Source organism: Vigna angularis, chromosome 6 (assembly GCF_016808095.1).
Source record: "Vigna angularis cultivar LongXiaoDou No.4 chromosome 6, ASM1680809v1, whole genome shotgun sequence".
Taxonomy (NCBI): Eukaryota; Viridiplantae; Streptophyta; class Magnoliopsida; order Fabales; family Fabaceae; genus Vigna; species Vigna angularis.
Window position 1 is genome coordinate 8,211,768 of NC_068975.1, and position 14,124 is coordinate 8,225,891.

Below are 14,124 nucleotides of genomic sequence, written 5' to 3' on the forward strand. Positions count from 1 at the left end.
GTTGATGCAACAAAATGAAGAAGTTCAAAATGCAATCAGAACAGGTAAAGTAGCAGTGATTCAACAAACAAATTAAGGTTCAAAATGAATGCAAGAGCAGATTAAAATTAGTACAATCACAGCTGCTCTAGTTTGATCACTCAAACTCCTTTTCCTGCACAATGAACATTCACAAAACAGTTAGATTAACAATGAATTCTTTATTTCAAAGTGCCAAGGAATTAGGCCAAGTTAGCCTCACTAAACTCACTACACTTAGGCTTCTCTTTTGAAATTTAAAGCACATAAATGAAAAGGTTTGAAAGGGAGATTCTCCCTTGGCAGTTCAAGGCTTGAGAGTCTTTTAGACCACCACCACCTAAGATGCTACCAAGCACACAAACCTTCTTTCAAATTCCAGAAACCAGAGTGTAAAAACTTCTCATTTCAGGAAAAGGCTAGGCTAAACAGAGTAATGGACAATACAAGACAACCACCAAGAATGTAAGCACCAGATAATGAAACTGACAACACAGCAGAGAAATTGACTCAAGATCATATTATGAAAGCAAACAAAAGCTCAATTACAGAATAGCAGATCAGAGTTCACACGTGCACTGAGACAAAACCAAGACAGCCAACAATTGACAAACAAGAAACAAGGCTAGTTAATAAAGGTAGGCACAACAAATAGAGCCTAAGGAATAGAACTAGAAACAGATTAAAAAACACAAGAAAAAAAAACCCAAGCAAGTTGAATCAGAATATAAAATCCATATTTCAGTATTGACATTCTAAACTGTTTGAAGAAAGTTCTCAATTAAGTCAGCTCAAATTGCAGCATTCTTCACTTCTGATTTTGGAACCTCTATATTGAACTGCACAGGTCCAATTGCCTTTTACTTGTATAGTACACTTTTCACAACTTGCTTTTTTTTTTAAACAAATGCACAGACCTTAAGCTCTTGTCACAGTTCAATATGATGTATAAAACTCAAACAGATATAAATTTCAGTTATACTGATTCAACTTTGCTCAAAACAAACACAACATGGTGGTTTCGAAAATGGGAAATTCGTTCTAGCTGCAATTACTCAAGTCTGACCCTTATAACACCTTGAATATGGCAAATAAAATTGGTTTATACCAGAATAGGGTACACAAAAACAACAACTATCACAGAAACTGGAATTTCACTTTTAAACAGCAAATTGTGCTTTAAAATAGCTCAAGTATACCACCAACTCTTATGTATTCAGAATTACAATGACTGAAAGCAACAATTAATATGACTCTAGAATTTGATGAAACTAGAAGCTTAGCAATGAACTAATACTAAGCTGAATAGATACATAGTCAAGAACATTAAAACAGACTTCAAAGAAAAACCAGTTCGGTGTGGCTGGTCAAAAGAGAGACTGATGCTGCTGTAAGCATCTTGCACCTAAGCTCAATGCAACATTTCATAGCTTAATTGGTGTGCATTTGCTATCCACAAGCAGATTCAACTTTCAGCTCACAGAATTTCAAAAGTGCAATACAATTACATGTAATGGACAACATCAAAAACTCAAGACAGCTTCAGAGAAATGAAATGACATTAAAACTGTTGTTGAAGTCTGTCATCAAGCTCATTCAATTGAATGTCACTGCTTATGATGATGGACAGATCTTACTCAAAGCAAAAACTCAATTGAATCAGTTAAACTCAGATTTAATTGACAATTAAAACAAAGTAACATGACATAGACAAAACAGAAATGGATTTAGAGAATAAAAGACTCAAACAAATTGGATTCACCGAATAAAATGAAAATAAAATTCAAAGTAATGACTCAAGGCATAGAACAAGTCATAACACTCAAGACAATGAAGGAAAATGATGAACAACTCAGAAATTAAAAGAAACAGCACAAATTGCTCAGAATCAAAAGCCAACCGAGACAAAACAAGATGAATGAACACCACGTAAATGAAGAAAACACAACAGAGATGCGAAATACAAACGCGAAACAGAAAGCGAATCAAACTGAAACAAAGTTCGAAACAGAGATACTTACCTTTGACGCGTGGACGACCAAAGCTCTGATACCACTTGATGGACGAACGCCCGAGAAGCTGACGACCGAAGCTGTGCGAGCTCGATTCGGACTCCTCGAAGCTTCTCCGACGAGTGAAGACGCAGCGGAATGGAAAAGGAAACTCGAGATTGAAGGGGAAAACGGAGATCGAAGAGTGGAAAACTTAAATTGGACACGAAGAAACCCTCAAAGGGTGAGGAGACTCAATATAAACCGATTAATCGGTTCAAACAACTGATTGAACGTTGGAAAAGAAGGATGAACGGAGGAAATAAGGTTTGTTCGGTGAAAAATGAAGGAATAATGAAAATGAAGGAGGAAGTGAGACGAAACCCTAGAGGAGAAGATGAGATTCGGTGGAAAACCTGGATCTAGGGTTGCAATGACGGAAGCAAGGTAGAATAGAGGTTGAACCTGGAATCTGTGATGAAACCAAAGCAAAACGGTGAAGAGGATGTGGTTGATGGCCGAGGAGCTATTGAGAGAGTGAAATGCAAATGGCTGTGGCTGAGGCTTGATGGAATGAAGAATGTGAGGTAGAGCGCTGACGCATGCTCTAATGAGGTGGCAGTGAAGGAGAGGCAGCGTGGAGAAGAGAGGCACCGTGGAAAAATGGAAAATGAGAGTGAGAAAGGTGCTTGGAAGGTGGCTAGAGGAAGTCTTTGGACTCTCTAGCCTGACTTTCAAGAGAGAATTGTTTCTATTTCAGAAAACTTAATTCTCATTAATCTCAAAAGTGCTAATACAAGAGAGGAGTTGGGTATTTATAGTAACCCATGCTCCTTAAGAGCTAAGCTAGGAAAAGTAAAAATACAAAAGGAGGACTACATCAAGGAGGATTCCATCAAATAACAACTTCTCACTTGTTCTCAAAGCTTTCTCAGTACACTCACTTATTCAACTTCTGGGTCATAATCAATCAGATTCAAGAACTACTCAAAGATAATCATAGCACAAGTTCTAAAACTCAGATCTGCAATAACAATCTCACAATCATGCCAATTATCATGGAAAGAATTCAAAGCTCTTTATTTCAACAAACTAACACAACAACTCAATCAAATCAAATACTGAAAATAAGTCATAAAAAACTTCAAGAAATTAAATAACCGAAATTAAAAACAAACTAGAACTCCTGGGAGGTCATGGTTGCGATTCCATAATCTCCAAATTGAAGATGCCTCCGGCTGCTGCTCATCATGTACCTAAGAATCCCTCTCCCACATAGATGAAGGCATGTCCTCAGGCCAATGTATATGTTCCTTACAAATCCAAAAACACAGAAATAACATCTCCAAAACACATTAAAACACATTAAAACACAACCAAACTCAATACCTATAATAATAGAACTCATCACACCCACTAAGTACCAATCAGAGTCACATACTCAAACACAAATAAACAACAACATCACATAAAAGGAAGGGTTAGAAAGCTGGGTTGCCTCCCAGTAAGTGCTTGTTTACTGTCTTTAGCTCGACACCTGTTAAGCTCATGGTGGATTTTTGATTTTGGTGAGCTTCTTTCCTCTGTTCCACCAACAACTCTTCCACTGTTTTCTAGATATCTTTCTGGTTACCTTGGAGTAAGGAGCTTCAACTTCAAATCTTCCGTCTTTGGTTTTGCTTTTGAAAACCCACAACTTATCTTTCAGTATAATTGGCTCTCCTAATCTGGGCTCCTTGCTTTGCATCAACAACTGGTGGTCATCTGATTTATCACTTACACACATGATTTCATTTGCAGCTTCAGGAATTGCCTTTTCTTCATTACACTGTTGCACATCATCAAATGCATTAAAAATTACCTCCTCATCTTTGTCTTTCAGTTTCAGCGTTCCATCATCCATATTAATGACGACTTTTGTTGTCTTCATGAATGGTCGTCCCAGAATGAGAGGTACTTCTTTGTCTTCCTCCATTTCCATGATGACAAAATCTGCAGGGAATATCAATTTGTCTACCTTTATGAGCACATCCTCTACCACTCCATAAGGATACTTGATTGATCGATCTGCTAATTGTAGAGTCATGCGTGTAGATTTCATCTCCAGATCCCCAATTTTCTCAAACATAGAAAGGGGCATCAGATTTATGCTGGCTCCCAGATCAATTAGAGCCTTTCCAACAGCTAGCTTTCCTATGTTGCATGGAATTGTGAAGCTGCCAGGATATTTAGACTTTGGTGGAAGCAACTTTTGAATGATTGCACTACATTGACCCTGTACTTCAATAGTTTCTTCATCAATGTACTTCTTCTTCTTGGTAAGCAATTCTTTCATGAACTTAGAATAAGAGGGCATCTATTGCAGTGCTTCTGAGAATGGCATCTTGATTTCCAAATTTTTGAAGATATCAACGAAGCTTTTGAACTTCCTTTCCTTCTCCTTTTTAGAGAAAATCTTTGGATATGGAAGAGATTTCTCAAACACCTTTGCTTTCATTTTCTCTTCCTCTTTCTCTCTCTGATTTTCTCTGCCCTCTCTCTCTTTTTCTTTTTCTTCCCTTTCACTCATCTCATCTCTCTTATTTTATCTCTTCTCAGCTTTCCCCTCATCTCTTTCTTGCTCTTCTCATGCCCTCTTTCTTCTAACACCCTTCCTGACCTTGTAGTGATGGCTTTACACTCCTCCCTTGGATTAACTTCAGTGTTAGCCACAAATTTCTTCTCAGATTTTTCTTCCAAATTCTTAGTTAATTGACCCACTTGAATCTCCAAATTACGAATTGAGGCTTCTGTACTTTAATGGTTGGAGATTGATGCTTGGATAAACTGCTGAAGAGTTTCTTCCAGTTTTGAAGTTCTTTCTGTCAAAGTAGGTTGTTGATGAAAGTTCTGTGGAGGTGGTCTGTTGGACGGACTAGCTTGTCCCATACTCGGATGAGGTCTCCAGCCTTGATTAAAATTTTGACCTTGATTAAAATCCATTTGGCGACCTTGATTTCCCATATAATTCACTTCTTCATGAGACATGCTTTGTAGTACACATTGACCATTCTTGTGATCTCCACCGCATAATTCACAGCATTGAATCATCTGATGTTGGGCTTGAGAAACATTCTGGAGCTCTTTAGGTAGCTGAGATAACTTCTTCATTAATGTCTCAAGTTGCTGAGTCATAATCTTGTTCTGAGCTAGCAAGGCATCTTGAGATTGAAGTTGAAGAACACCTTTCTGTTGAAATTGAGCTCTTTCACTCTGAACTTCATTATCATTTGCAGCCATATTCTCAATCAGTTCATGTGCTTCCTCAGGCATCTTCCATCTGATATTACCTCCAACTGAGGCATCTAACATTAACTTTGTTTGAGATTTCAGCCCTCCAAGAAATAGATTTAGCAGTGTAGGCTCATCAAATCCATGAGTAGGGGTTTTTCTCAGTAGGCCTTTGAATCTATCCCATGCTTGACCTAGAGCTTCATCATTATCCTGCTGAAAAGAAGAGATTTCCTGCTTTCCCTTATTGACTTTGGATTGAGGGAAGAACTTATTCAGAAACTTGGCAACCACATCATCCCAGACTGTCAGACTATTCTCTGGAAAGGAATTCAGCCACATCTTTGCATTACCAGCCAATGAGAATGGAAATAAGCTGAGTCGGATTGCTTCATCTGGAACCTGGTGAATCCTCACTGTATTATAGATCTCCATGAAAGTAGCTAAGTGAGTGTATGGATTCTCGTGGGACAATCCATGGAACTGATTATTCTGCACCAAATGAATAAGAGCTGGCTTCATCTCCATGTTGGCAGCATTAACCATTGGTCTTGCGATACTGTTGAAGTGCAGAGGTCCTGAGAAAGTATTATAATCTGCAAGAGTACGTCTTCCTTGCCCAGAACCTTCTCCATTGTGAGTTCCTTCCATTGTTTCCTTTTCTTGACCAGATGATGAGTCCAGAATTTCTTCAGAAATAACAGATGTTTCTATGGCTTCTCTGCTTTGTCTCCTCCTTCTACTGTTATTCCTTCTAGCAGTTCTTTCAATTTCCGGATCAAAAAGCAGATTTTCAACCTGTTCTTTGCTTCTCATACAAAACACAAACTTGAAAAAAAACACAAGTCTACAGATGACAACAATTATGCACAAATATTCAAATACAATCACAATAAACACGTAAACAAAAAGATAACTAAAATCAACTAAATCAGATAAACAACACACAATCGGCAAAAACAAAAACAAATCCCCGGCAACGGCGCCAAAAACTTGTTGAGAGTTCGGCAAGCGTACCGAATCGTACAAGTAATAAACCGGTAAGTCCGGATATCGTTTCCCAAGAGCTTTGTTTGGTTTGCTAATTGTGGAAGTTTACTAATTTAGCGTCAAATATGATTATCAAATGTATTTTTCTACACAATACAGAATAAAATACAGATATACAAAGTGGTAAAAACAGTCAAGTTTAGGTTCATTGGGGTTGAATTTCATGTTCAAAACTCAGTATTCTTTACTATCAAATTCAATTCCTCAAGAATCATGCATCAACATCATAAGCAGACAAGTCTCTAATTCCTCAGATGACAAGCTCTAAATCTTTTTACAGAAACTCTAATCCCTTAGAATTCAGATTCGCATTAAGACCGATGTTATTGATTCCCAAAAGTTCTCAATCTATGTCTAGAATTAAGTTCTATCGGTTGTTCTACCTATGTCCGTGATCCTAGCATTTCCCAATGATTCAAATCACTCTAATAGCTCAGATTTCCATCATTAAGCATGAATAACAAGCATAGAACAAAAGATTCATCAAGGATTAAGCATAAAACAGAAAGTTTACATAAAGTTTTGATACATTACTTTCAACCCCAATGAAATGGAGTTTTAGCTACTCCTAGACATCACGGAAGCAAGAAAGAAGAAAACGGATGGATTGGATGGTGAGAAATGGTGTTCCTGCATCCTGGAAGCCTCCAAACTCGAGCTAGGAGAGGTCTGCAGCGTTCCCACACCTCAGAACTGTTGCCTCTACCTCTGGTTCGCGTTTTTAAAGAGAAGAAGCATAAGTGATTTCTCGCTGGGCGAGCAAGGTCAACTCGCTGGGCCAGAGCATCCTGGTCGCTGGGCCACTGGGTCCTGGTCGCTTTGATATTTTCCAATCCTTATTCTATTACGAAATAAACACACAAAAACACTCATATTGATATAAAATCAATTATATATACATTTTATGCAACTTTTAATGAGATTTTACTCCATAATACATCAAAGGAGATTAAAATAAGTGCTCAATATATCTAATCTGTGACACTTATCAGTAGGTACCCAATAGTGCGCGTTCCATAATATACATCCCCACCTGTTCAGTATACAGGTAATTTAAGAAAACACGTGTTCGTCGATAAAGGTACTTGTCTAGAAAACCCATTATATACCCATTACAGGTTCTGCTAAATACCCATGACAGGTTTCTTCTAAGATATGGCTATTTTTCTCATCCCTACTCACTAATTGTTCTACCTAATTATAACTATTCATACTTTACTATTACTAACTTGTAACTGACCATTGATATTTGAGAAATCTCTAAAATGGGTCCCATTATAATATATCCAGTGCACTTGCTCAAGCGTCCAAATATAGGGTATCCCATTTAGTGTACACAATTTATTTTCCTGGCTTACTCTTAATAAATATTAGGCTTAAATGCTTACTTCGTCCTCATGTTAAGAGGTGAATTTCTATTTAGTATCCGGTTTTATAAATGAAGACATTGGGTTCCTATGTTATGAAAATTGTATGAATAAGATCTTGTCCGTTAAGTTGACAGCAATGACGTTAAGTCCATGCTGATGTGGTCGTATTTTTTCTCTTCTCTCTTATGCTGTCCCGTTTTTTCTCTCTCTTGTTCAGCTTTTTCTTTGATGATTTGTTGAATTTGTTCTTTCTTTGTGGACCTTATTCATATACTTTTCATAACATAGGGACTCAATGTCTTCATTTTTAAAACCGAGTATTATACAAAAATTCACCTCTTAACATCGGGAGGAACTAATCATTTAAGCCTAAATATTAATGTTACAAATATTTATATTTCAAATGCTCTGAGAAACTGTCCTATCACTGACTTAAAAGTAACATCCTCTCATCCCATAAATATTTCAATATTTTTGTCCACATTTTTAACTAATCTTAACTAGTAACCTCTTCTTAAACGTAATCTCACACTATAAGACTTCACTTCTCTCCCATTTATTCAACCTTTCATCTCTCTCTTACTATTTGAACTTTTCATTTTTCATTCATGTAAGGACACCAGTATGTTTCTCTTCCTCTCAATCCAAACCCTTTCTAATTTTTTTTGTCTGTTACGCATAAAACTAATATTGATATAAACATTAAATTTTCAACTCAATAAAATAAAAGATAGCATGAACAAAATGCAGACACAAAGGCATGCAACACCCGTGTTTTCGCTAATATATACAAGGAAAATCAATGCAAAATAATGAAACCCAAATGGAGGTCTCTGACAAATTTATGCAATATGAACTTGAGATACTAACAATACATGGTCATTTCTGCTTCAAAATCTCACTTTGTCATGCAAAATGAATATTTAAGTATCCAGTTAAACAAATAATAACATCATACCTCAATGTCGTTAACAGTAGCAGTAAGGTCTCTACATTACACAGATTACGTATTTTTAAAAAAGTAGCAAAGAGGATCACTTTCTAAAGTATCTTTGCTCAAAATATTAGATTCAACAAAAGTCAAAGCTAATGATTCCAATCAAGAAACCTCGCATGTCAATCTACAAGGTACAGACAAACCACAGCCAACCCTTTACTTATACCATACCCTTGAAAACACTTTCTTTTCATATCACTCAACACAACACCTTCTGTAGTCTCTCAAACCTTACAGATTTATCATTGTAGAGATTGTATATCTACCCAAGCTATTCCCACTCACTCATTTCTTGCTCCAATGCCTACTGTTATTCGAGACTCTTCTCCTAGTGATGATATTCCCATTATCTTAGAAAAGGTACTTGTTCTACTTATAACCCTAATTCTATTTAAAAGTTTCTCAGTTGGGGCATCATGTGCTTCTACCTCCTACCTATTCAGTCCCTAGTCCTAAAAGTCCAAAGAGGCACTTTTATATAGCAGGTGGTGTAAGGCCATGGTGAACTACATGATTACTCTTCATGCTAATGGCACATAGGGTCAGTACATCTTCCCAATGTAAAACTCAGGTTGCTTGCCATTAGATTTACATTGTAAAAGTCGGTCCTATTGGTCAGGTTGATTAGCTTAAGGCATGTCTTGTTGCTAAAGGATACACTTAAGTTAATGGCCAACAATGAGGCTATACTAACATTTTCTTTCCAACTGCCAACATTTTCTTTCATGTCTCTTGTATTCCATGATCGTAATTTGTTATTGACCCATGTCTTGTTCTAATTCTAGTCCTACAATCTGTAAAATACATGACATCTCTATCTAGTAATTTATGTTGGTGATATTATCATAACAGGACATGATCAGAATTGTTTTGAAAAGTAGAAGAAATATTTGTTCCATCAATAGAACAAGAGCTTCAATACTTTTTGGAAATTGAATTAGCAAAATATTGAAGTGTCATTTCTCAAAGCAAGTGTGTACTGAAGATCCTTGAAGAAACTTGCATGTCAAATTACAAACAGTGTTGATAATTTGCTAAAAGCTAAAAAGCCACTATCATACAGTGTATAACATCGCAGGGAAATAGCAAAAGCCACAATAGTGGTTGATGGGTGATAGGTACCCAGATTTATTAAAACCTGTAAAGACTTCCAAGACAGGTTATTGGATGTTCACCAAGAAAAACCAGGCAAATTTTGTCAACAATGAAACAAGCACAGAAAACCAAGTTGTTACACTAGCCCTGGTCTTTCGAGAGGACCAGACTCTACCTAGGCTTCCCTTTACAAAACCTCCTAAAAAACTGCTAAACACAACTACGTACACAGACTTTATACAAGTCTGAGACAACAAAACCTACCCACAGACATTTATAATTCTCTATCCCTTTTATTTCTCCTAATATAAACATTTCCCTTGAACCTATCAATACCCCTCAATGAAGTTTCACCTTGTCCTCAAGGTGAAAAGCAAGAAACTCCTTATTGATGGCATTAGCATCTTCCTAGATGTTTGCAATGGGTGGGAGGTGTATTCAACTGTTCAAATTACCTTCTTTTTTCTTTATTTTGTAAACTGTATCAAACCTATCAACACCCCCTCCATGAAGGTGCACCTTATCCTCAAGGTGAAAGTCTGGAACTTCTTTATGAATGCAAGCAGCAGATTCCCCTAACTCCTGGATTTCCTCTTCCGTAATAAGCAGCATATGGAGCTCTTTATTTTTGAAAGTATGCTTAGGCCCAAACTTTTCATCACACCGGAAGCATAAGCCCTTTTTTTATCTTATCTTGCAATTCTTCTTGGGACAATTTTCTAAATGGTGCTTGATAGAGTATTAAGGGTATATGAAAGAAAAAAGAGAAAATGAGATGAGGGTGAGAAAGTTAGAAAGCGAGAAAGGTTGTTTGACCGTTATTCAGTGTGTAAAGGGGGGAACCTTATAGATAGGGTGTGTGTGTTGTACAAGGGGTTGGTTAATTCTTTTGTATACTTGGGTATAGACTAAATATTTGTTGTTCCGATGGAGGGAGAGAGGGCTTCCTAGGATGAGATCTTGTACATTGATTCATACATATATAGAAATAATACACGTATTATTTTACTTTCGTTTGTGTGTATGTGAGAGGGGGAGAGTTGTTCGACTTCTTGACTAAAGAAGTCTATCATGTTTGGCTCAACCTGTCGGATACCAAGGGAGCGGTAAGTGATGGAGGGCAAAATGAACGCTTTGGAGGGAAGAGTAGATGGAAGACTGAATGCAGTAGAGGAGCGGTTTGATGCTATTGAGACAACAATGGAGGAATTCAAGGCCGAGATGAGACAGGTGCATCAAGAAGTCCAAGAACTCGCACACGTTCTTGGAAGGAAAGCGAGGAACCAGGAAAGGAGTTCGGAGGAGAGCCGAGAATCGGTTAACGAAGGTCGTGAAAGAAAGAAAGCTTGGAGGACGAGATGGAGGACGACCGAGGGGAGGTTCGGTGGAGTTGGATGAAATGGGTAGAATTACCCACGTTCGAGGGTATGGACCTGATGAGCTGGATTTCAAAGGCTGAGAAATTCATTGATCTCCAGAACATTTTGGAAAGGGAGAAGATGAAGCTTGAATATATTTGCTTGGAACGGGGGGCGAGCTATTGGTTTCGGTTCTGGAGGAAGAAGACCAAGAACCCATCCTGGGAGGAATTGACGGAAGCTCTGTTGAGGAGGTTTGGCGGAAGGAACAGAGGAACCATCTTTGAGAAGCTGGCGACGGTGCAACAGAGGGGGACAGTAGAGGAGAATGTTCAAGAATTCGAAATGTTGGTGGCACAAGCCACAGGGGTGACGGAAGAACAACTCTTAGGCTATTTTTTCGCTAGTTTACAAGGAGGACTCAGAAATCAGATTAGGCCTCATAACCAATGGGACCTATTGACGACAATGGAAGTGGCTCATGATGTAGAGGAGGCAGGGGTTCTCCCATTAGGCGAATGGCAGAACGACAAGTAAGAGTGGTCAAACATGGGGGAGATATCAGGCAAGCTTTGGTACAGTGGCGAGGACCGAGACATATAAGGGAAACTAGGAGGGACATGGAACTACCAGTTAGGGAAACAGATTGAAGAAGGAAGAAACTACAAACACGATGAGTTCTAAGGTAGGAAGTAATGCAGGCGACGAGACGCGCAGTCGGGGAGTGAGGACGTTACCATATCCTAAGTACATCAAAAGGAGTGAGGAAGGGCGATGCTTTCATTATGGAGGGCCCTCTAGCCCATGGTGATGATAATGGCAGAAAGGAGTATGAGGGTGATGATAATGGCATAAGGGAATGATAGAGAGGAGGAAGAGGAAGGCAAGGAGATGGAACAAAGGTTATGGATTTGTTTGTGTTCTCGATGGGAGGTGCAACTGTTAAACTATTTTTCATCGCGCAAAAACAGGACAAACTCAGTTTCCTCACTAATGAAGTATAGGGATAACCAAGGATCAATCCAAGGACTCAGCAAAAATTAAGTTTAAAGTGTAAGTAAATTCTTGTATTATATATTTACTAATTATCTACTGAACAAGGTGGGGTAAACAAATGAAATTAAAAAGGAAAAAAGAATCAAAAAATATGTACTAAGCTAAAGAAACCTAAACTAAAATGATGAATTAATGCAACTAAAATGGTCCTAAACTAATGAACATTGATAATCAGCCTAATAACAGAACCTAGAACTAGAAATATAATGACTAACTATATAAAAGGAATAAGCACCTAAATCTGGAAATTCAAAACTAAAACAAATCCTAAACCTGACTTTATGAAATGCAAGAATGGATTAATGGATATAACCTGGAAAGTAAATGGATAATGCAATGAATTGGAAACTTAATGTGAAAAGAACCATGAGTAAGAAATCAAAATCTAAAGAAAAAAAATTAAAATCCAATCAGCAGAACTATCAAACGAAATGGTCAAATCAAAGACATTAAGCAAAAGCAAAGTTTAACATTCTAACCTGAAACACCTAAACAAATGAGTAAAAACAGAATTGTTGATTAGACTCGTGAATGAGAATCAAAAGTGGCAAGATTAGTGCAGAAAAGCATTCATTTACAACTCAGGAAGACATCCTATAAAGTTATACCAACTTTGTGTATTTAAGTTCCAAATCAGAACTTAGATTGTGTAAATGTCTACTTACTATACCAAACCACAGCAAATTCAAGTTCTAATTCAAGTTTCTAACCAATACCAGAAACACATTCCTAATGAAAACTAATTTGTAGAAACAACACATTACACATTATAAGCAACAAATGAAATCATGAAATAAACTAAAGTACTTGCAATCAAATAAAGGAACCTAATTAAAAGCTAACTAAACATATTTGCCATCAAAATAAACTCAGAACAATAACAGAAAATAAAACTAATGCAAAAAATAAAAAAGCAACGTGTATAACCTGAAATTGAAGTAAACACCTAAAACCTAAATGCAGAATTTAAAATTGATGCTAAATCACAAGACAACAGAGGCACAGAGCTAACTTCCAAAGCAACAGATACCAAAACAGATTCCAACTATCTCTATCCAAAGCATTAACAATCTAAAATGACTTCTGAACCATTATAAGCATAAAAGACATTGCATTGAATTCCAAAACAGAACTAGAATGTAAACCAGACAAAATCAGTGCACCAAAGTAAAATTCATTGAAATGAAAATGGAATTACAAGCAAAAGTCACCGAGAAAAGCACGATCGAGACCACCACGGGCTGTCACCATCGTGATTGCTCAATCCAAATCCAGAATTACAGCAGAAAAGCAGAGGGAAAACGGAAATGGGAGAAACCTCTAATGCTTCGCGCTTCATTTCTCGATCCAACGGTCTCTCTTCATTTTACTTCAAGTCGCGCCTTCCTCTGATGATTGAGCCTCCCTTCATTTGGAAAATGAATTGTTCTTGAGCAATACCCAGAAGCATCCTTTGCCCAGCAAAAACGGTGCGCAACACTTAAGCCCATTTCAATGTAGCGGCCCAAATCAGAATCAGCCAACCCAATCTGAATGCTTATGCAAGTGTTACTCCCTCCATAACCTCCTCATTCCTTTTTTTGCCCTTATAAAATATTTAATTTGTAACGGTGAAAACGTATTATTAAATTCTTCGACAAACTGACTCAGTAGTGAATGTTATATATGGCCAGAAGGTTTTTCTACTCCACTGTCTATAGAATCTTTGGTGTTTGAAATGAAATCTTCACATACTTAAGAAAATTCATTCTGATCAACCACGTCATCATGATTTGTTGTTAGAAGTGGACTTTAAGCCTAACTCAACCCAACAAAACCGGCTTGTAAGGTGAGGTTTGCACCCACTTATATACTATGAATTGGCCTTATCTCTAGTCGATGTGGGACTTCCAACACTCCCACCCCCCGTCACGCCGAGG

At 37.5% G+C, this 14,124-nt stretch overlaps 1 protein-coding gene and 1 non-coding gene across 3 annotated transcripts; one reads left to right on the plus strand and one right to left on the minus strand.

The window, feature by feature from the left end:
* Nucleotides 1-2,125: 2,125 nt before the first annotated feature.
* On the minus strand, nucleotides 2,126-13,777 carry LOC108342324 (uncharacterized). 2 transcript variants are annotated; one of them, XM_052879389.1, is made up of 2 exons: nucleotides 13,524-13,777; nucleotides 2,126-7,170 (listed from the first exon to the last, which is right to left on the minus strand). In XM_052879389.1, the coding sequence occupies exon 2, from the start codon at nucleotides 6,093-6,095 to the stop codon at nucleotides 4,806-4,808; it is 1,290 nt and encodes a 429-aa protein (XP_052735349.1). In that variant the 5' UTR covers nucleotides 6,096-7,170; nucleotides 13,524-13,777; the 3' UTR covers nucleotides 2,126-4,805. The 2 variants fall into 2 exon arrangements, with proteins under 2 accessions (XP_052735349.1, XP_052735348.1); XM_052879388.1 differs by having other exon boundaries at nucleotides 13,404-13,774.
* LOC128197638 (small nucleolar RNA R71) lies at nucleotides 5,419-5,521 on the plus strand. The gene has a single exon (XR_008250266.1). It is a non-coding gene; the product is annotated as a small nucleolar RNA R71 (small nucleolar RNA).
* Nucleotides 13,778-14,124: the final 347 nt, after the last annotated feature.